Source organism: Silurus aristotelis, assembly GCF_946808225.1.
Source record: "Silurus aristotelis genome assembly, chromosome: 1".
Classification (NCBI taxonomy): domain Eukaryota; kingdom Metazoa; phylum Chordata; class Actinopteri; order Siluriformes; family Siluridae; genus Silurus; species Silurus aristotelis.
This window is the reverse complement of record NC_139574.1, coordinates 42194250-42216934: the sequence shown is the minus strand read 5'-3', so window position 1 is coordinate 42216934 and position 22685 is coordinate 42194250. Positions and strand designations below refer to the sequence as shown.

General features: G+C 38.1%; 3 protein-coding genes and 1 long non-coding RNA gene across 4 annotated transcripts in view; 2 read left to right on the top strand and 2 right to left on the bottom strand.

Annotated features, from left to right (window-relative positions):
- The window catches only part of LOC310725219 (uncharacterized protein), a 151218-nt gene that overhangs the window by 13682 nt on the left and 114851 nt on the right, over positions 1–22685 (top strand). The window lies entirely within an intron of this gene.
- On the bottom strand, positions 1181–3535 carry LOC310724788 (little elongation complex subunit 1-like). The gene is made up of 6 exons (XM_083539105.1): positions 3388–3535; positions 2986–3176; positions 2105–2205; positions 1912–2010; positions 1602–1800; positions 1181–1566 (listed from the first exon to the last, which is right to left on the bottom strand). The coding sequence occupies exons 1-6, from the start codon at positions 3520–3522 to the stop codon at positions 1524–1526; spliced, it is 768 nt and encodes a 255-aa protein (XP_083395231.1). The 5' UTR covers positions 3523–3535; the 3' UTR covers positions 1181–1523.
- LOC310734135 (eukaryotic translation initiation factor 4 gamma 3-like) lies at positions 8122–9770 on the bottom strand (the record flags this gene model as incomplete). The annotated part of the gene is made up of 6 exons (XM_083555792.1): positions 8122–8149; positions 8200–8325; positions 8590–8762; positions 8863–8978; positions 9146–9257; positions 9753–9770. 6 exons carry the CDS (start codon positions 9768–9770, stop codon positions 8122–8124), a joined length of 573 nt encoding a protein of 190 aa, XP_083411918.1.
- Positions 10658–11800, top strand: LOC310717108. Its single transcript, XR_014530742.1, has 2 exons — positions 10658–11148; positions 11469–11800. It is a non-coding gene; the product is annotated as an uncharacterized lncRNA (long non-coding RNA).

Genomic DNA, 22685 nt, shown 5'->3' with positions numbered 1-22685 from the left:
ATATATATATATATATATATATATATATATATATATATATATATATATAACTTGTTTATTCAGCTTGCACATTTCTTAAACGGCGTAATCTTATAACCTTCTACTTCTGCACATTTCTTTTTCAATGCCATAGCCACTAACCACTTACATGTACTTCCTAACAATGTCCACACGTCTCTGCACTGCTATACCCTTTATATTTATTCACTGTACACATATACATATATATATATATCGCATGCTGTGAATTTGCTACATATTTATCTGCACGATTTTCACGATTTCTACTTTTTGCGTTTCTGGTAGATGCCAAACTGCATTTAGTTGCTGTGTACCTGTACTATGCAATGACAATAAAGTTCGTTCAACCAACCAACCAACATTTGGAGCAGCGCTACGTCGGAAGCTCCGGCGTATGCGGCGTTAAAGACTAATTCACAGTCTGATACATAATTGCACTTCTCCTTTTCCCCCGGCACTCCTGTACACAACAAATAAAGATACGTGATTATCGTGTGTGTGTGTGTTTGTGTGTGTGTGTGTGTGTCCAGGTCCAGTGACTTCAAAGTCTGTACTGCTGGCCTTTTTACCTTAGTTTTTTATAGAAATGAGGCCCAGAATAGCGTCAGCATTTTTCCGTCCTCTGATTGGTTGGTCAGAGGGAAACTGTTATAGCCAAGTTCAACTAAAAAAACACGTGTGTAGCTCTGTGTTCACATGAATACATCTGAGTTAGACTTTTTAATGCCTATGGAGGAAAAGAAATTTATTTAATTTCGGATATTCTTAATAATACATTTCAAAGAAAAGCTGGACATGGTGAGGAGGAGGTGCAAATTATAAGTCCGCATCTCAGCTGAGTAGGTTGTATTTTATTAAAATTTTTATGTTTTTGTCATGTTATTGACAAATATTGATTCTGAACTGCTCCAGATGATGTACAGTAGGTGACACCTTTGAGGTTGTAGTGTAGAGGTTTGGCATTTTAACTGAGTTTCTTGTTTTAATAAAATGGCTTTCACCTCCATATGTGAAATGCCTCTCTCTCTCTCTCTCTCTCTCTCTCTCTCTCTCTCTCTCTCTCTCTCTCTCTCTCTCTCTCTCTCTCTCTCTCTCTCTCTCTCTCTCTCTCTCTCTCTCTCTCTCTCTCTCTCTGTAATTGCTCTGTTCTATTGCGTTTTGTATTGTATTGATTGTTTCTATAACTGCGACATGATAGTGGTGGTATTAAGAGGTGGATTAAGTTGGGTAAGTCCCCACTGAAGGCCCAGGTACCAAATGCACATCCCGCCACTGATATAATCAATAATGTATAAAGGAAGTATGTGGTCATCCACAATGCTGGTGGCTTTGTGAGACCAAATGAGGTTCTCCACAGCTGAACACAAAGATTGTTGAGTCAGCACCAGTCCATTATCCACTGCATTTCCTGTCTGAAAGCGTCTGGTCGTTTTTGCTGATGAGACTCATGCCAGTCATGTGACTGCTAAACTTGATGATTGGAGCTGTGCATTGCAGCACAGTCATGTTTCACAGTGTGAACAGCTGGTGACTGAGGATACAGACCTGGGGGATGCAGTGCTCACTATAATAATCACTACAGTATTTTCTTAGAGTTTTGTGACTTGGTCTGATGACAAAGGAAGCTGATTTGCGTAATGCATTTGATGACGGCTGGGGGAACGGGCTGTGTGCTGTTTTTCCTCCATGATTCCATAGTCTTCAGAGCTGCTTCAGGGTTGCTGGGTGCCAGATCATGAGTGGCATAGATGACTGAGAGCTGCACTTCCCATGGCATACCTGCACACAACATCCAATACAAAATTAGGATCTGCTGAAGCACAAAACTAAACATCAGAGAATAAAGATAAAGATTGATAAAAACATCCTTATTTGATGCTTTAAAAATACCTTTTGAGAAGTTTTGCATTCCAAACTGATTAATGCTTTTTGCCAGGTTTTCGAGTGACGTTAGCATGTTCACCTTAAGTCCTAGTTGACCAAGTCGCCCTGTTTAAGAAGGACAGAAACAACAAGTAAAAAGCTGAAGAATCCAGGAATAATCTGAGATGATGCTCTGAAACAGGATTTACAGTAAACTTACCAAGTAGCCTGAAAACTGCTGCTACACAGACGTCTCGGAACGGTGTTTGCTCTGTTCTTGCTTGCCTCAGCCAAGTGTTCAGGATCAGCCAAAGATCCTTCCTAGTAAATAAAAAAGAGGAGAAATGGATATGTTGAGGGTCTTTGTGGTGGTTATGGAGCAGCCATTGTGGTTTTATTATCACTTGTGATTTTATGCAACATGAATGTGAACGTGGCAATATTTCCTCTAAAAAAAAACGACCTCTAGATTATTGACCGTTAATGGAAAAAATCATCAATAAGAACTAGGTCACAGGTTAAAGGTACTTTTTACTTGTCAAATGTACCTTAAAGCACAGAAAAATTCTTTCTTCACATACCCCAGTGATGATAGAAAGCCGGGGGCAGAGCACTGGGTCAGCCATGACTACAGCACCCCTGGAGCACAGAGAGTTAAGGGTCTTGCTCAAGGGCCTAAAAAGTGGAACTTGGTGATTCTGGGGCTTGAACCCCCGACCTTCCGATCAGTAATCCAGAGCCTTCACCACTGCTGAGCTACCACTTCCTGAAAAAAGACCCTCTCATGGTGAAATACTTACAGCTAAAATTACAGAATTCTCTCTGACTGTCTAAAAAATGATCCTGGAAACTTCATTTATAAATGCACAATAAACATTTAATCACAGAAACATCACTATATCAACAATAACCCAATATTTCCCTGTGAGATCTTATTGTATTAAAGATAAGATATAAAAAAGCTGCCTAAATATTAACTTTGCAGCTGAAATCCTCTCAGCGCTGATGTTATAGAAAAATAATGATAAATTTTTTATCATTCAGATTCGAATAATAAAAAGCTGAGAATTAAATATGTTGAAGATGTTTTGCATTCAGTACCGTATAATATTGGTAATGGTCCAAGTCCAGCCCAGTTGTGCACACAGAAGATCCAGGCTGAAGATGTAGTTCCAGGTAGCAGGGCAAAGATCATAACCATACCAGCTGTTCTCCAGGAACCTCAGACTGCTGTCTTCCAGAAAAGACTTCAGGGTGCTGGTGATAGCATTGTGGATGTTTCCTGGAGGCTCCTGGCAAAAAATACATCATTATTTAATACCCAATGCAATAAAACACTGTTTAACTGACAGCATAGTTTAACATAAATGTTTAAAAAATTTGTCCCACTAGATTACACTGATACTTGGAAATTAAAGGGAGATTAAGGAGGCAGTAAAATACTTGATAAAGTCCAGTTTAAAAAATTGACACTGAGAGGAACACTGAGGATCAGCTTCTTACCTCATCCCAGTGCAGATACTTGGTGAGCAAGTGAAATATCTTTCCCTTTGCTTTCAGGTTGCTCACTATGTGAATTGCTCGGCATAAAGAACTTTCATGGGACAAAAAACTTGGCCATGCTGTCACCATGACCATAATCACTTTGGGGGCTTCAAAAAAGTCTGCAAAGCAACAAGACAACAGAACATAAATACACTGTAAAAAAAATATATTGGATATAAAAAGTTGACACACCTTATAAAATTGCATCTTATCAAATTGCAGACAGAAATAACAATAAAGCTAATATGAATATGCAAACACACATAAATGATGACAAAAGATTAATTCATTCAACCACAACCATGTAGGAAAATGTGTTGGTCCAACGAGACAAAAGATTAAACGTATTTCCCATAAATCTAAAAGGTATGTTTGGTGCAAAGCCAATACAGAGCATCCTCCAAGTAAATAATACAAGAAACAAAACCTTTAAAAGTCCAAAAAAACACATCTATTTTGTCTGAGCATGCAGCAAAGTAATCCAGGCATAAACACAGAACAAAAATAGCCAAAAAAACGAAAAGCCAGAGAAGGGAAACAAAACAGAAAAAAAAAAGCAAAAAAAAAATGTCGTAAAAACAGGCAGGCAAACCGGTGGAAAAAGTGCAGGAAAACCTCAGCAAGAATCGGTGAAGAGAGCGACATCCCAGCAGAGAGGGAGAGTTCTTAGGGTTCTTAAATACCGGGCAGCGCGGGAAAACCTCAAAATTGCCGCCGACCCGGAAGTGCACGTTGCAGAACCGGACGTGCGTGCCGCAAAACCGGAAGGCACAAGCCGAGACGGGTTTGAGACAGGAAACGTGAAAGGATGGGTGGATCCGGATAAGTTTAGTAGACTTTTAGCACTAAATGAATGGTTACAGTCATGGTGTCGAGAACATAAACTTCTCTTTGTTAATAACTGGAACTGTTTCTGGGAGCGTCCTAGGTTCTTCCGCCCTGATGGCCTGCACCCCAGCAGAGTTGGAGCAGCAGTGCTATCAGATAACATCTCTAGGATACTTCACACCATCTGACTGGTAAGACATCAAGAAATCTTCAACTATAAGAACACGCATACTACAGACCAAATAGTTACAAGTTCACACACAGCCCAGTTTATAGAAACCATATCTATTCCTCGGGTAGTAAAACCAAGAATTACATACACAAGATCCAGAAATAATCTTATTGCAGTTAAAACTGAAAAATGCCAGATAAACAAACACAACAAAGTTCTAAAGTTCGGTCTTTTAAACATTAGATCACTTGCACCCAAAGCACTGATTGTAAATGAGATGATCACAGAGAATAATCTCGATGCACTCTGTCTCACTGAGACCTGGATTAAACCAGGTGATTATATGGGTCTAAACGAGTCTACACCATCAGGATATGTTTATAAGCATGAGCCCCGTCAGACTGGTCGTGGGGGGGGTGTAGGAACCATTTATAGTGCTTCTCTTAATGTTAGTCAGAGATTAGGATTCAGCTTTAAATCATTTGAAGTGCTCGTTCTTAAAATTGCACTTTCAGACATGCACAGAAAACTCGCTCTGGTCACCGTGTACAGACCCCCAGGACCCTACGCTGATTTTCTTCATGAGTTTGCTTGTTTTCTCTCAGACCTCTTGATCAGCTTTGATAAAGTGCTGCTTGTAGGAGATTTTAATATTCATGTAGATGATGAAAACGATGCCCTAGGATTATCATTTGTCGATTTACTAAACTCTTTTGGAGTTAAACAAAACGTCACCAGACCAACCCACAGTTTTAACCACACACTAGACTTAATAATATCCCACGGAGCAGACGTCACTGATATAGATATTTTACCCCAGAGTGATGACATCACAGACCATTATCTCCTACTGTACACACTACCGGTAGAGCAGATTAACCGTGTTTCACCACGGTATCGACTTGGTAGGACTATTATTCCAACCACTAAGGACAGATTCATAAATAACCTGCCTGATTTATCTCAGTTTCACATTAAACCCATAACTGCTGATCATCTTGATGAGATGGCGAACAACATAGACCTTATCCTCACTAGCACTTTAGACACTGTTGCCCCCATCCGGTTAAAAAAGGTTCGAGAACAAGCACCTGCACCTTGGTATAATAGTCATACGCATGCCCTAAAGAGAACGACACGTAATCTGGAGAGAAAATGGAGGAAAACTAAATTGGAGGTATTTAGAATTGCGTATAAAGACAGTATGCTTAGCTACAGACAGGCGCTAAAAGCTGCTAGAGCTAAACACCTGAGCAAACTCATAGAAAATAACAAAAACAATCCCAGGTTCCTTTTCAGTACAGTCGCTAAATTAACAACAAATCAGGGATCTGAAAAATGTGTTCCATCACAGTTTAGTAGTGAAGACTTTATGAATTTCTTCACTGAAAAAATAGATAACATTCGAAAAACAATTGTGGCAGTTCAACCTCTGACAGCATCTCCCGACACAATCGTACTTACAACCCCACAACTACACTGTTTTACATGTATAGGACAGGAAGAGCTGTATGATGCTATTATGAAAGCTAAATCAACAACATGTCAGTTAGATCCAATTCCCACTAAACTACTGAAGGAAGTGTTATATACAGCTGGTGAGCCTCTTTTAAATATTATTAACTCCTCACTATCGTTAGGTCATGTCCCTAAATCCCTCAAGTTAGCAGTTATTAAGCCCCTCATTAAAAAACCTAATCTGGATCCAAACACGCTATCGAATTACAGACCAATTTCAAATCTCCCATTTATGTCTAAGATTTTAGAAAAGATTGTCGCTGCCCAGCTATGTAACCACTTGCAGGAGAACAATATCTTTGAAGAGTTTCAGTCAGGTTTTAGGCCCCATCATAGCACAGAAACTGCTCTAGTTAAAATCACTAACGACCTGTTTTTAGCTTCAGACCAAGGCTACATCTCCCTATTAGTTTTACTAGATCTTAGTGCTGCGTTCGACACTATAGATCATGATCTTCTCCTCGATCGCTTACAGAATTACATCGGTATTCAGGGACAGGCATTAAGCTGGTTTAAATCCTACCTGTCCAATCGTTACCATTTCGTAGATTTAAATGGAGAGCTATCCAGGATAATGCTAGTAAATTATGGCGTGCCACAAGGGTCAGTTCTGGGACCCCTGCTTTTTACAATATACATGCTTCCATTAGGAAATATTATTAGAAGGCATGGAATTAGCTTCCATTGTTATGCTGATGATACCCAGCTATATATTTCATCCAAACCAGGCGATACAGCTCAATTAGCTCGCATAACTGAGTGTGTTGAAGAAATAAGAGATTGGATGACCCATAACTTTCTGCTATTAAATTCAGATAAAACGGAGATTTTGCTCATCGGCCCAAAAAATAGTACACAGAAGCTCCAGCATCTCAGCCTGCATTTAGACGGTTGTTCTGTAACTACTAGTTCAACGGTAAAAGACCTGGGAGTTATTTTAGACAGCAACTTATCTTTTAAAAATCACATCAATCAAGTTACAAAAACAGCCTTCTTTCACCTTAGAAATATTTCTAAGCTAAGAAATATCTTATCTATATCTGATGCAGAGAAGCTCGTCCATGCGTTTATGACCTCTAGAATAGACTACTGTAATGCATTACTAGGTGGATGTCCTGCATCATTAATAAACAAGCTTCAGTTAGTTCAGAATGCCGCAGCAAGAGTTCTTACTAGGTCAAGAAAATACGATCATATAACCCCAATCTTATCGTCCCTACATAGGCTTCCTATTAAGTTTCGAATAGACTACAAACTACTGCTACTCACTTATAAAGCACTAAATGGTTTGGCTCCCATGTATCTATCCAGTCTCTTAACACGTTACAATCCGTCACGCTCCCTGAGATCTCAAAACTCTGGGCTTCTAGTAGTTCCTAGAATAGCAAAGTCCACTAAAGGCGGTAGAGCATTTTCACATTTAGCTCCTAAACTCTGGAATAGTCTTCCTGACAGTGTTCGGGGTTCAGATACACTCTCCCAGTTTAAGTGTAGATTAAAAACATATCTTTTTAGCAAAGCCTACACATAACACACATCACACACATCACATCACAACCTTGTGCTCCAGAACATCTGATCACATGCACATTATCAACTTGTGCTGTTAATATCATGAACAGCAGCTACGCTAATTCCTCTCCACTGCTTCTCTTTCTCTCCCCATCCCGAGGCATCCTGAGGTTTGGCCAGCTCCAGTCACGTCCCACCTCGTGAAGATTATGGACCTATGGATGATAATGGAGAAGTAGATGCCGAGTGTTTAAAGGCCCTGGCATGGAGAAGCTGATGCTGGATCTATGATGATCACAAATTGTTCTGTATTGTTGAAAGATTTATGACCAAACTTTTGATGTCACCCATATGAGGATGGGTTCCCCTTTGAGTCTGGTTCCTCTCAAGGTTTCTTCCTCATATCATCTAAGGGAGTTTTTCCTTGCCACTGTCGCCACGGCTGCTCATCAGGGACAAACGCACACCATTTACCTTCACTGTTGTTTTCTGTAAAGCTGCTTTGAGACAATGTCTGTTGTGAAAAGCGCTATACAAATAAACTTGACTTGACTTGACTTGACCATTTGTTTGCAGAGAAGGTTCAATATTTCTGCAAATAATATGCCGGCTCTTGCCACAGGAAGTAGTGTTTTGCTAAATTCACTGGAATTCACGAGAAATCAACAATTAAAAACAAACACCAACTTCCTTTCCAGCAAAAAATGTATATGTATAGTCTCAAATGTAACTGTAAATACATTAATAATTCTCTCAAAGAGATTCCTCCTTCCCGAAGCACAGGATTAACGAGCTCCGCTATGTACTGCCATACATAAGGAATGTCAATCGCCATATCATCTGCTATCTCGAGGGTTTCTGAGAACCTGTGTAAACAAGGATAGGTAAGAAAATGGGGGAAAAGAGAGCAAAAAGAAAACACAGACAAAAGTCTTAATAAAGGATTCTGATTCTCATAAAATTCTCTAAAAAAATGACCAAATGTAAACGCAAGCGTATTCATAATAATGCTAACAATAACCCCATTGGGTGTAAATATGTCATCAAGCTGTGGACATCTCATGACGCAGACAGTAGTGTCTCTGGCACCAGTGGGAGACGGAGCTGTGTGGTGCAGGAATGTCACTCACCCTTTAAAAAACTGAGATGTGGAGAGGATCCCAGCCTGCAGCAGCTGATGGAACAGATGACCCATGTGGTCACGTGTGATCTGGTTTCGCTCCAGCGTGGTCTCCACACCCACCCGAACAAAAACGTACAGCATCCCGCCCTGGTCCAGTTCCTCCACGCAATGCAAGGCCTCCTGCACACGAACCCACCACGATTATGTGACGCAGTAACACGATAATAACCGATGTGTATTCAACTAAATGTGATCATAAGACACTGCATGAGATCATTACTTTGTAATCATTTATGTGTAGAAACTCCTCGATAATGGATTTAGAGCGTTTCTCCATTTCCTCCTCTGATAGCGCAGGCTTGTTTGTAGTCGAGTCTGGCACTGTGTCGAGTTTTACTGAAACACAAGAGACATGATGTGTCATGACTAAAAATGCTCATGCATTAAACTGAATTAAGTTTCAACAACAACACCTACAATCACAACCTGCTTTGAATATTTTCACAACATAAACACAGCAGAGAGCTGAAAAAGGACACAGACTACATTCACTACAGACTCACCTGATGCTCCGGATGTGGCTCTAGCGCTAGTTTCTCCATTGCAGCCGTTCTTCCAGTTCAGCCGTCGTCCCCCGAAATTCCGTCCCAAATAAATCTTATCATCTGCTGGTAACTACACACAAACACAATTCAGTTTAAATAACAATCCTTCTTATAAACCTGGTAGAAAAACATGTACTTTAACAGATTGGCAGTTTTGAAGTAGAATTCCATAACATTACTTAAATTGTGTGAATTGTGTAACTCGAGTAATTCGAATACAAAAAAGCATCGAGGCAAATAACTTGGCTTAGTCCATTTAACTACACACAGAGCACCGCGTTTCCCCACGGACCATTCTTACTGATGCACCACCCGCTAAACTCTGAACAGGTAACACAGAAGACACTGCAGAATGAAAAATGGAAGAACGGGAGGAGAAAACAGCGAGGGCTGAGGAGAAGATCCAGGCCAAAGAAAACTAAAAATGTTTTAAAAGTTTTTTATTAAAAGAGGAATGAACCAGCTCTCCTATAGCTCTAAATCCACAAACATTTGGGGGATTTCTAACGCTTAGTTCAGGCAACTCTTAAAGGTTAATACTTTTCAACTACGTAAATCGTTTCACCAGCAGGTTTAAGTTCATCTACATCTCAAGCTTTAAATGCTGACTGAAATAGTTCAAGCAAAGTTCAAGCAAAGTAGTGAAAAACATGATGAAGTGTGCGAGTCAGAAGAAGTAGGTCTCACTGTGCATTTCATCCTCAGAGCCGGGCTCGGGTTCGTTCTTCGGCGGCTCGGCTTCCTGCGCTTCGATCTCATCTGCTGGTGTTTCTGCTGAAGCCAGATGCTCCACAATCACAGGAGACACACTGGAATTCTCGACTGTGGTTGAGACTGGCTCAAGGTCAAAGTCAGACTGCTGGAAAGCGAGCTCTGGCTTATCCTAACACACAAACACACCCAATTAATAATAAAACACCAGGATTACTGTGAATTTGTAGTGTAAATGTAGGTTTCACACATTCACCGAAGTGAACGACAGCATTTCTATCTTTATATATAGTTATTTAAAGAAATACTCCAGTGTTGGCACCTCAGTTTATATCTACAGTATTTGTAGTCCATGTGCAATAACTACAACCAAGAGCTAACATGCCTCCTAGTTTATTGAGACGAGCAGAAAACGTTACTCATCACTCGATTACAATGAAAGTCAAAGGTCAGTTGTGGGAAAAAGGAAGGATTATGTGAGATTTTTATACGGCATTACCAAAAGATAATATTGCATATTGAAGCTGAAGAGGTAGACTTTTCAGCGTCATCTAATGCAGCATATTTTACTGAATTACTCTCAAGCTGTTCATCTGTAGACAACAGAGACAGTAGCAATTAAATCACAGACTAGACGGGTAAAAAAAAATAAAAATAATAATAATTAAGATATTGGGACTTACCTGGTTTTAAGTCGGCAGGAGCAGGGCGTCCCTGAGCTCTGTCCCCATAATAGACACGCTCATTTTTCAAGTCAAGTTTATTTCTATAGCGCTTTTCACAACAGACATTGTCTCAAAGCAGCTTTACACAAATCAACAGTGAAGGTGAATGGTGTGCATTTATCCCTGATGAGCAAGCCGTGGCGACTGTGGCAAGGAAAAACTCCCTTAGATGTTATGAGGAAGAAACCTTGAGAGGAACCAGATTTAAAAGGGGAACCCATCCTCATTTGGGTGACATCAAGAGTTTGATCATAAATCTTTCAACAATACAGAACACTGGAGAGTGAGAACTAACATGATTACTGGAGTATAAGATTATAAGTTATGTTCTTTCTGCAGTCTTATACAGTCTATATGGTTAGTAGCTCCTGGTTTTATAAGCTCAGCATTTGTGATCATCACAGATCCAGCATCAGCTTCTCCATGCCAGAGCCTTTAAACACTCCAGGAGGTCCAATGTCAAACTCCACACATGTAGCGGGATCCAAATGGCACTGGTACGTCTCTAGATGGTTCGGGATGTTTGTGAGTTCTGCATCTACTTCTTTAAAGGTCCATAATCTTCACGAGGTGGGATGTGACTGGAGCTGGCCAAACCTCAGGGTGTCTCGGGACGGGGAGAGAAAGAGAAGCAGTGGAGAGGAATTAGCGTAGCTGCTGTTCATGATATTAACAGCACAAGTTGATAATGTGCATGTGATCAGATGTTCTGGAGCACGAAGTTATGATATGTGATGTGTGTTATGTGTAGGCTTTGCTAAAAAGATATGTTTTTAATCTGCACTTAAACTGGGAGAGTGTGTCTGAACCCCGAACACTGTCAGGAAGACTATTCCAGAGTTTAGGAGCTAAATGTGAAAATGCTCTACCACCTTTAGTGGACTTTGCTATTCTAGGAACTACTAGAAGCCCAGAGTTTTGAGATCTCAGGGAGCGTGATGGATTGTAACGTGTTAAAAGACTGGATAGATACATAGGAGCCAAACCATTTAGTGCTTTATAAGTGAGAAGTAGTAGTTTGTAGTCTATTCGAAACTTAACAGGAAGCCAGTGTAGGGACGATAAGATTGGGGTTATGTGATCATATTTTCTTGACCTTGTGAGAACTCTTGCTGCAGCATTCTGGACTAACTGAAGCTTGTTTATTAATGATGCAGGACATCCACCTAGTAATGCATTACAGTAGTCTATTCTGGAGGTCATAAACGCATGGACGAGCTTCTCTGCATTGGATATAGACAACATGTTTCTTAACTTAGAAATATTTCTAAGGTGAAAGAAGCTGTTTTTGTAACTTGGTTAATATGATTTTTGAAAGATAAGTTGGTGTCTAAAATAACTCCCAGGTCTTTTACTGTTGAACTAGTAGTTACAGAACATCCGTCTAAATGCAAGTTGAGATGCTGGAGCTTCTGTATACTAGTTTTTGGGCCGATGAGCAAAATCTCAGTCTTATCAGAATTTAATAGCAGAAAGTTATGGGTCATCCAATCTCTTATTTCCTTAACACACTTAGTTATCCGAGCTAATTGAGCTGTATCGCCTGGTTTAGATGAGATATATAGCTGAGTATCATCAGCATAACAATGGAAGCTAATTCCATGCCTTCTAATAATATTTCCTAACGGAAGCATGTATATTGTGAAAAGCAGGGGTCCTAGAACTGAACCTTGCGGCACGCCATAATTTACTTGCATTAGCCTGGATAGCTCTCCATTTAAAACTACGAAATGGTAACGATCGGACAGGTAGGATTTAAACCAGCTTAATGCCTGTCCCTGAATGCCGATGTAATTCTGTAAGCGATCTAGGAGGAGATCATGATCTATAGTGTTTAATGCAGCACTAAGATCTAGTAAAACCAACAGCAAGATGAAGCCTTGGTCTGAAGCTAAAAACAGGTCATTAGTGATTTTAACTAGAGCAGTTTCTGTGCTATGATGGGGCCTAAAACCTGACTGAAATTCTTCAAAGATATTGTTCTCTTGCAGGTAGGAACATAACTGGGCAGCGACAATCTTTTCTAAAATCTTAGACATAAATGGGAGATTTGAAATTGGTCTGTAATTCGATAACCTGCACTGGACATTTCTCACTCTGTACAAATAAAGACCTTTAGGTTATGGTACCTGTGTTTAATCATGTTCTCATACACATTTTTGTCTGCACAAACCTTATAAAACAGATCGAACCATTTCTTCTGACGGGGAGCGGATGTGTTTCCAGCTTCAGAGCCAAACCTCATCGTCCTCTACCGCCTCAGACGAGACGTCCACTCATCGTCCTCTACCGCGGCAGTCGAGACATCCACTCATCGTCCTCTACCGCCGCAGACGAGACGTCCACTCATCGACCTCTACCACGGCAGTCGAGACGTCCACTCATCGTCCTCTACCGCCACAGACGAGACGTCCACTCATCGTCCTCTACCGCCGCAGACGAGACGTCCACTCATCGTCCTCTACCGCCGCAGACGAGACGTCCACTCATCGACCTCTACCGCGGCAGTCGAGACGTCCACTCATCGTCCCTTACCGCCGCAGACGAGACGTCGTCTCATCGTCCTCTACCGCCGCAGTCGAGACGTCCACTCATCGTCCTCTACCGCCGCAGACGAGACGTCCACTCATCGTCCTCTACCGCCACAGTCGAGACGTCCACTTATCGTCCTCTACCGCCGCAGACGAGACGTCCACTCATCGTCCTCTACCCCCACAGACGAGAAGTCTACTCATCGACCTCTACCGCGGCAGTCGAGACGTCCACTCATCGTCCTCTACCGCCACAGTCAAGACGTCCGCTTATCGTCCTCTACCGCCGCAGACGAGACGTCCACTCATCATCCTCTAAAGCCTTGTGTGAAACAAACACAAACAAACAAACACAGTAACGTAATGCATGTACAACAGTTTCTTTAAAGATCTATGAATCTGCTGCTGTTGTTTTTAATATTGTACATCATAATAGACGACAGCATGGAAGTGATGCAACATACTGCACTGATGAGCTCACGAAAAAACACATTAATGTAAATGTAATGCATGTATGAGAATTTTGTTTTTAAGATACATGAATCTGTTGTTGTTTATGTCGTTAATGTAACATATAATAAGAGATAGTAGCTTGAAAAGTGATGCAATGTACAATTACCATGTGCAAAAATACATTAATACACAATATCATACACAAAAAAGTTCTTTCTAATGATCTGTTCTGTATGTTAATGCAGTTCATTGTAAAAGACAGTAACACAGGAAGTGCTGCAGTATATTAGTACATCATGATCACCAAAGATCAAAACAACAACCAGAACAACACCATAATAGACAATAAAATACAGGAAAATATGCACAAGTCGATTGTGGTTCATGTGGTTGGTCATGTAGTAAATTTTACCTGAGTTTTCTTAAAGTCTAATTCCAGAAAATATACGTGTCGTGGACTACAGTTAAACGCCTGGAGAATAAAAGATGGACAAACTCGTGCCCAGTGTTGTGCTGGTTACTAAGAAATAGTGACTAGTTACAGTTACTAGTTAATTCATTCAAAAAGTAACTCAATTACTTTGTTGATTATTTACACCAAAAAGTAATGTGTTACTGTTAAAAGTAACTTTTTAGTTACTTTTTAAAAGAACCTTCTTTAATGTTCCCATTAATGCCCTTTTATGTGTTATGGTCTACAAACACAAAACTGACTTAAACACACAGTCATTTTTAAACACTATTTTATTAAAGTCAGAGCAGCACAAACTGAATATATCACAAGGATTTCTAAAATAAAGAACAAAACAAGCTGAATAATATATTCACAATCAAAAACTAAAGTGGCTTCTGCATCATAAAAGCTGTTGTGTTGAGCTCTTAAACATGTTCCTTTCACAGCTGAAGTATAAAAACTATCAACAATGTAGAACAGAACACCGGGTTAGCTTCTAGCTTCTAGCTTCTCAGGCATGGAGTTTCTGGAGGTGTTGCTATCACAGTAGATACGACCTTCAAACCAGAAAGACACAGCTTACATTTGACTTAAAAGTTTTTGTCTTTATGCTCAACTAAAGTGAAATAATGAGCGTATTTCCACTTTGAGAAACTCGTCTTGCTCTCGCCTCGACTCGCCATTACTGCCACAGAGACCTGAATAAACGGAGACACGCCCACAGCGCGTCTTCTTCGTGTTTACAGTGGTTTATCCTCCAATCCTACAATGCGTCGCTGCTGTAAACAGGTCAGACTGTAGTCTACACTTCAGCCCAAATTCATTCATTTTATAAAAGTTACAGGTAACGCACTTTTATTTTTAAAAGTAATGTGTTACAGTGTGTTGAAGACAGAAGTCTGCCCTAAAGGTGTATCAGCACTTCACTGAACTGTACACTCACCTGATACACACCTGAAACACACACACACACACACACACACACACAGCTGCATTAATACATTTAAATCGCTATCTCTCTAATCACACTTAATTCCTCCAGGATTAATTACAGGTTGGGTGACCTCTAACCTCTCGTGTGATGCTGATGTTCCTCCTCAGAAGTCCGTCTGCTGTCTGAAGTCTCAGCTCCACCCTCTTCAGGTCATCAGACTTCATCAGGGCTGTCAATTAAACACAACCTATGTTTATCTACACTTATGATACCAGGACGAGAAAAAACCCCTCTGAAGATGTTCTTCTTAAAGACTGAAATCCGTATCAGAGCTCTTTTATAGAAATATATATATGACTGTATAATGCTGCTGCCATTAGGACTTTATTTCACATCACATGAATCTGCTGCACTTGTGAGTGGATTTGATTCGGACTTTTCTGATAAGCGTCTCTAATAGATCAGTGTAATTATTATAATATTAACGCTTAGTGGCGTCTCACCGTCCAGACTACAATTATCTCATACATACAACTGAGCATATCATTTAAACTCACACCTAGAGGTCGACTGATACAGGATGACCAATATATGTTGCTGATTTCTTTTGTCCGATATGTTTGTCCAAATAAAATCTCGACAAATTTAAACCTATTTTGTAATGACACTGAATTGAAATAAAAAAATAAATAAAAAATCTGTGTGACATGAACAACTCATATTTCTTGTCCACTTATTACACTATTTATAACTTTTAGAATAAACTTTAAAAACTGGACCAATATAAAGTTTGTTCACAAACTTTTACTAAACTGAGTTTATTTATATGATCATCACCATTCATTACATCACATTACCTCTGTCTTTGTCCCGCTTTTCTTCTTCTACACTTTTTCTTCTTTTTTATTTAATTTGTATTGTTTTCCAGCACAGTAATGTGATAAATGTAAATAATGTTGTTTGCATCATTATGCTATAAAACACATATTATCCCATTAAGTTCTGAGCATGCGCAGAAAGAACAGGAGACATGACTGCACAGCGTTTTTTACTCGTTTACTCTGCACACTGCAAACACACCCACATGCAGCACGAGAGTGCCCTCTAATGGCTATCAGATATTATAACATTAATGCAATGTTACCAATGTCACTATGACCATTATTAATTTAGGGGCTTCAGGAAAGTCTGCAAAGGAAACAAAACTATACCTACCTTTTCCGGTTTGTCTGAATCATTGCACGAAAAACATTAACAAATCCGAAAACACAGCGACAAGTCAGACAAACCGGAAAAGGTAGGTATAGTTTTGTTTCCTTTGCAGACTTTCCTGAAGCCCCTAAATTAATAATTTGTGAATGGAAACTTATCAATCATTGGAGAAGACACCTGTCATTCACCTGTATATCTTGACTGACAGGTGTCTTGTCCAATGATCGGTAAGTTTACATTTACAAGCTATACCTACATTTTCCGGTTTGTCTGACTTGTGTTTTGTTATTTTGTTTTCGGATTTGTTAATCTGTTTTGTACTTCTCACACACACACACACACACACACACACACACACGTGCGCAGCTCTGCTCGGTGTCTTTCTCCTTTTTCTCCTCATCACCAGTCACTAAAACAGAGCACACTTATTAGTCCCATCAGCCACAGATCTGCTTCTCACCGCTCGTTTCCCCCCGGCTCCACCCTCCATTCACCAACCGCCGCTCGTGCACGCACCCGCTGCTCCATCCAGCAGTAGTGTTCAGGTGTTGTGAGGTGAATCCAGTGTTAACCCTGTCAGAATGACTGCTGAAAGATCATCCACTTTCTTGTGCCAATCCATGTGATTAATTATAAAGTACAGATGTTTAAGTGAATCAGGTTCTGCCCCACATTAACTGTCAGCTATATTGCTTTCAGAGCTCAAAATGAACAAAGCACTAAAGCTGCAAGAAAATACCTCAACTTCAGTTTCTGTCAAATTCCTTTTCTTTAAGGACATCAAACATCACTGACTTTACTAAAGTGGATTTCAAGAAAAAAAATACCATCATTGAATGCTCTCTGTGATGAAGAGACATTAGACATGATTGAAATTCAAAATCTTTATTTATTTTATAGTGTTTATTGTGTCTCGCTGTAGTGAAAGTGTTCAGACTCTCTGTTTCACTTGTCGTCTTCTTTTTTTTCTATTTCTCGTTTTCTTTTGAAGGTTTTTTTGTCTCAGCTGAGCAACAATTTCCTCCCATCGCTCTCGGACCCTCATATAATGTTCAGTTTTTTTCTCTGAAGTCTTCTTTTCTTCCTCACAGAGATTCTGGGTATCCTGGAGCCCCCTGTTGGTCTGAAGCTGTAAGTTGTTCCTCTCCTCTATGTCAAGTTTAGTTTTCTCTCTTTTGTCGTCTTTTTTTTCCTCAAAATCCAACGTGGGCTCAAACTGATCAACACGTTCCTCCAGTCGCTCTTTCTCTCTGATTAAATGATCTCTCTCCTGCTTTGCACTATTTTTTTCTTTCTCACAGTGATTCTGAGTATCCTGGAGCTCCATGGTGGTCTGTTCCAAAGTGGCATCAAGCTGAGCAACATGTTCCTCTATATTATTTTGTTCTCTCGTCCAGCTCTCTTTCTCACATTCTAAGGTTTTCTCCAGTTCCTCATGGATTTTCAGGAAAGACTGGAGCTCCATGGTGGTCTGTTCCAACGTGACCTCAAGCTGAGCAACATGTTCCTTCAGTTGTTTTTGCTCTTTCATCCAGCTCTCTCTCTCACAGTCTACAGTTTTCTCCAGTAACTCAATGATTTTCAGGGAAGACTGGAGCTTCTTGGTGGTCTGATCCAAAATAAACTCAAGCTGAGCAACACGTTCCTCCAGTTGTTGTTGTTCTCTCGTCCAGCTCTGGCTTCTCTCATTTATGTCCTGTTCCTGCTGCTTTCGCTCAGAAGCCAAAGTAGCCTCCAGCTTTTGCACCGTCTGTAGCAGAACGGCTTTCTCTTCTTTCTCTTCTGTTATCTTCTCTATCATTAGAAGAGAAAATGCATCCAAGTCTTTCTCTACTTTCTCCATGTGTTCCAGCTTCTCCTTCATTTCAGCAATCTGCTTAGTTTTCTTTGTTCTTCTGCTTTGAAAAAACTTTCTCATCCTTCTGAAGAGCTCCATGTTTATGCCTCTTTACTCACAAGCAAAAACCTCGGAAATGAGAGAAACAGAGACGCGTTCCCAGTTGCCTTACTGTGACGTCACAGGGAGATGCCCCGCCCTCTGTCTGTGACGTAACCCGGTCTCTATTAACCGGACTATGCGCATGCGCACATTACAGAGGTAAAGAGCGGATAAAATATCATGTCTTTACAGCTTTTCTGTTGTTCCTGAGAGAAGAGCGATATTACAGTCATAAATAAGATAAAAACGGCTGTAAACTGTGTATAAAGCGAGTGAATCCGAGTTGAGAACCGGAAGTTGACCGGAGTGACTCTATGAATGTTGCAGAATCATAAATGACCAGTAGGTGGCAGTGTGATGTGTATTAGAGCTCACTGTCACAGCAAGTTTTTTTTTTTTTTTTTTTTTTTATTTATTTATTTATTTATTTATTTATTTATTTATTTATTTATTTTATATAATGAACAGTTTACAATAAAAAATATAGTAAAATGTTACAAACATGGTATTCACATTTCCTAGAAAAAAAACAAAACAAAAAAAAGACAGAAAAAAGAAACAATGAGGGTATATACCAATAATCACAATAAAAAAGAGGAGTTTAGTTCTTTGAATATGTTCATAGTTCTGGTTGCTTTCCTATTTGAAAGACCTTGAAGAGTTTCAAAATAAATCCTCAGATCAACTTTGAATTGGGAGATATTGGGCTTCCTTTCTGACCATTTACATTTGTGTGTATAAAACTTACCTAAATATATTTAAAGATTTAGTATAAAGATGTGACTTTTATCTATATCTTTATTTTCAAAATAAAATATGACATCTCTTTTTCTTATGTTAATTTTAGATCCGCTCAACCTAGTAAATAAATATTCAACATCAGTCCAGAAAAATTAAACATACATACATTCAAAAAAAAGATGCAAAACGGTCTCTATATCAATTCCACAAAAAACACAACATTCAGAAAGATCGGCTTTGTATCTCTTGAGAAAATAGTTAGTTGGATAAATTATAGTTATAATTTAAATAAATTTGTAGTTATAAGTCCAAATCAATTTCCAGTTGATATTTTGAAAGTGATTATTCCAGAAGTTTTTACTTCAAAATGTTGCAGGGCAATGAATTAAACATCTAAAAAATGTATTATTACATTTTCTATTTTTGATATCAATACCGTTTAATAAGATCTCTTTTTTAAATGTTGAAGGTTTAGAATCACTGAGGCCCTTTAACAGCCTTAGAAATCCTGCTGCAATTGCATCAATCACAATACAATATTCACACAGAGGTATTGGAATACCAAATTTCTCAAGAAATTCAGTATATGTAAGTAAATATCCTTTATTATTTATCAACTGTGAGACCATTAAAATATAATTTTTAACCCAATTAGTATAGAAAATTGATTTGTTCTTATATTTTATGTATTTATTATTCCAAATGATCTGCCTATGAGGAGAAAAGTTATGTTTGTATATAAGAATCCAATATAAGAGAGTCTGTCTATGAAAATTAGATAACTTAATAGGGAGTTTGTTGACCTCAAAATCACATTTCAAAAGAAACTCTATGCCCCCAACTTTTTCAAAGATAAGATTTGGAATTATATACCACATCTCATCTTTATGTTTAATATCATTTTTAATCCAGTTCAACTTGAAAATTGCATTAGATGTAGCAAAATCAATCACATTCAGACCTCCTTGATTATATGAATTACATAAATTATTGTTATTTAAATAGTGAGGCTTGTTTTTCCATATGAAATTAAATAGAGTTGAATCAGGTTTTTTTTAAGAAAAGATTTTGGTACATCTAATACTTTAGCAGGATAGACTAAACAAGACAACCCCTCGGTTTTAGACAAAAGAATCCTGCCTTTGAGTGATAAATCCCTCATGAGCCACATATCAAATTTCTTTTTCATTTTTAGCATAAGGGGTTGGAAATTAGATTGTACTCTGTTTAACTGATCTTTGCAAATATTGATACCAAGATAAGTTACTTCCTCTCTAATCGGAATACCTTCAAATTGGGTAAAAGGAATGCCATCATCTTTAAGTGGAAAAACAGTAAATTTTTTATGTTTAAAAATAAACCTGACACTTCAGAAAAAAGATTAAGGCATTCTATACTTTTCTTAGCCTGTGATAGATCTTTCAAAAAAATAGCTGTATCATCAGCAAGCTGACAACATTTAATTTCTCTGTCCCTAATACTGATGCCTTGATAGGAATCATTATGCAAATGTAACGCCATCGTTTGCATAACTAACAAAAATTAAAAAGGGTGCCGCTGGGTCGCCTTGTTTTATGCCCCGAGAAATACTAAATCGATGAGTCGTTCCCCACAGGAGTTTAACTGAACTATTACAGTCATTGTATAAAGTTTGTATCGCCCTTTTAAAGTATTGACCAAAACCAAAAAAATCTAATAGATCAAATAAAAAATTATGTTTTACAGTATCAAAGGCTTTATATATATCTATAAATAAAATGTAGCTGTCATCATTTATATAATCCTTATAATCAATTAAATCTAAGATTAATCTAATATTATTGCTAATATGTCGGCCTTGCATAAAGCCTGATTGACTATCATCTATGATTGTATCTAAACATAATTTTAATCTTTGAGCAAAAATATGGGCAAACAATTTTGCATCATTATTAATTAATGTTATAGGTCTCCAATTGTCAAGAAGCAAACAATCCTTATTCGGTTTAGGTAACAATGTAATTAGGCCTTGACACATAGATGGGGGGAGCTTACGGGCTTCTATAGCTTCCTTAAAAACCAATAACAAAAATTCAGAGATATAATCTTGGAATATTTTATAAAATTCACCTGTTAAGCCATCATTCCCGGGGGATTTATTGCCTTTTAACTTACTAAAATTCTTTTTTAATTCTTCAAAGGATATATCTTGATCACAAACGTCTTTCTGGGTTTCGTCAATACCTTGTGCAACATTTTTAATATGAGAAAGAAAATTGGAAATATGGCTACTACGTTTAGAATATCAATTTTTATTGAAATCTTTCACAAAATCAGAAATTGTTTTAGGATCTTCGGATATCTGCTCATTAATTTTAAGTTTATATATATTATTAACACTAATATTTATTTTTTCTAAATTATGAAAATATTTGGTATTCCTTTCACCATGTTCCATCCATTTCCGTCTAGAATGAATGAAGGCCCCCCGTGCCAGATTTTGATAGATATCATCCAATTCAGATTGTAATTCAATTAACATATTAATATCAGCTTGTGTTTGCTCATCCTTTTCATAAATAAGAATAATTCCCTTAAGTATTCTGTCTTGTCTCATTCTTTTTTTCTTAGATAATTCTTTTCCTCTTTTAATTGCCATATTTCGAATCTGAAATTTTGTATAGTCCCAATGTTTGCCATATATCTGATCTTTTTTAGCTTTTGACAAATTTTCATTTATAATTTTTATGGCTTTTTCTTTGAACAATTCATCACTCAAAAGTGTATTATTTAATTTCCAGTAATTTGCTTTAAATTTAATTGATCTATTCCTTATGGATATTGCTAAAGTGATCATATTATGATCAGAAAAAAACGAGGGTTCTATTTTCGTTTCCTTCACACTATCTAATAATTCATTTGAAATAAGCCAAAAATCAATCCTAGATCTCTTAGATAAATCTTTGTTGTTCCAAGTGAACTGGATTTGATGTGGATTTTTTAGTCTCCACACATCACAACAGTTTAAGTGCAAACAGAGATTATTAAATTCTCCATAAGTGCCTCTTAAGGATCTTTGAGGATGACAGTCTTTAATGGGATCATTTATGCAGTTCCAGTCGGCCCCAAATATTAGTTTAGCATTAACAAAAGAATTTAACAAGGCATTTATTTTTTCTTCAAATTCAGCAAAAAGAAGTGTGTTTCTTTGGCTATTATTATGGCCATATATATTACCTAAAATAAAAATATTCTTCATAAATTCAACAACTAAAATTATCCATCTTCCTGAGTCATGAACTACATTTTTTAGGATTTTTCCCTGAAAGGAGCCCTTTAATATAGCAACACCCGCTGATTTACTGTTTCCATAAGACATCCATATATTGTCTCCCCACTGATTTTTCCAGAAATTAAAATCTGAGACTAAAGCATGCGTTTCTTGTAAAAAAAAAAATCTGCCTTAAAAGATTTACAAAACAAAAAAACAGCTTTCCTCTTAATCTGTTCTCGTAAACCCCTCGCATTAAGTGAATACAATGAAAAAGACAAAGTGAACAGGTAGAACAAATAGTTAACACAAAAAACGTAGGTTTTAAATAGAACAAAGAAACAAAATGATTTTCTAGACCTTTTGAGTGCAAAGTATTTAACAAGCAAACAATGGATTATAACTCTCTGGCCTTTGGAATTTCAGAGTTTATGTATATTGTATGAGCTTGCATTTTACTAACTGCAATTTAGAATGAGATAAAATTTCTTAACGAAAGGCAGACAAATTACCCATCATTCTTCTTCTTAACGACATATCAGGGCTTT

Excerpts from the sequence above, each read along its gene's own strand:
- LOC310724788 (XM_083539105.1), bottom strand. The coding sequence starts at position 3,522 with ATGGTCATGGTGACAGCATGGCCAAGTTTTTTGTCCCATGAAAGTTCT. Across the intron at positions 2,206-2,985 it reads ACCATTACCAATATTATACG|GAAGGATCTTTGGCTGATCC; the intron begins GTACTGAATGCA and ends TTTATTTACTAG. Across the intron at positions 2,011-2,104 it reads AGCAGTTTTCAGGCTACTTG|GGCGACTTGGTCAACTAGGA; the intron begins GTAAGTTTACTG and ends CTTCTTAAACAG.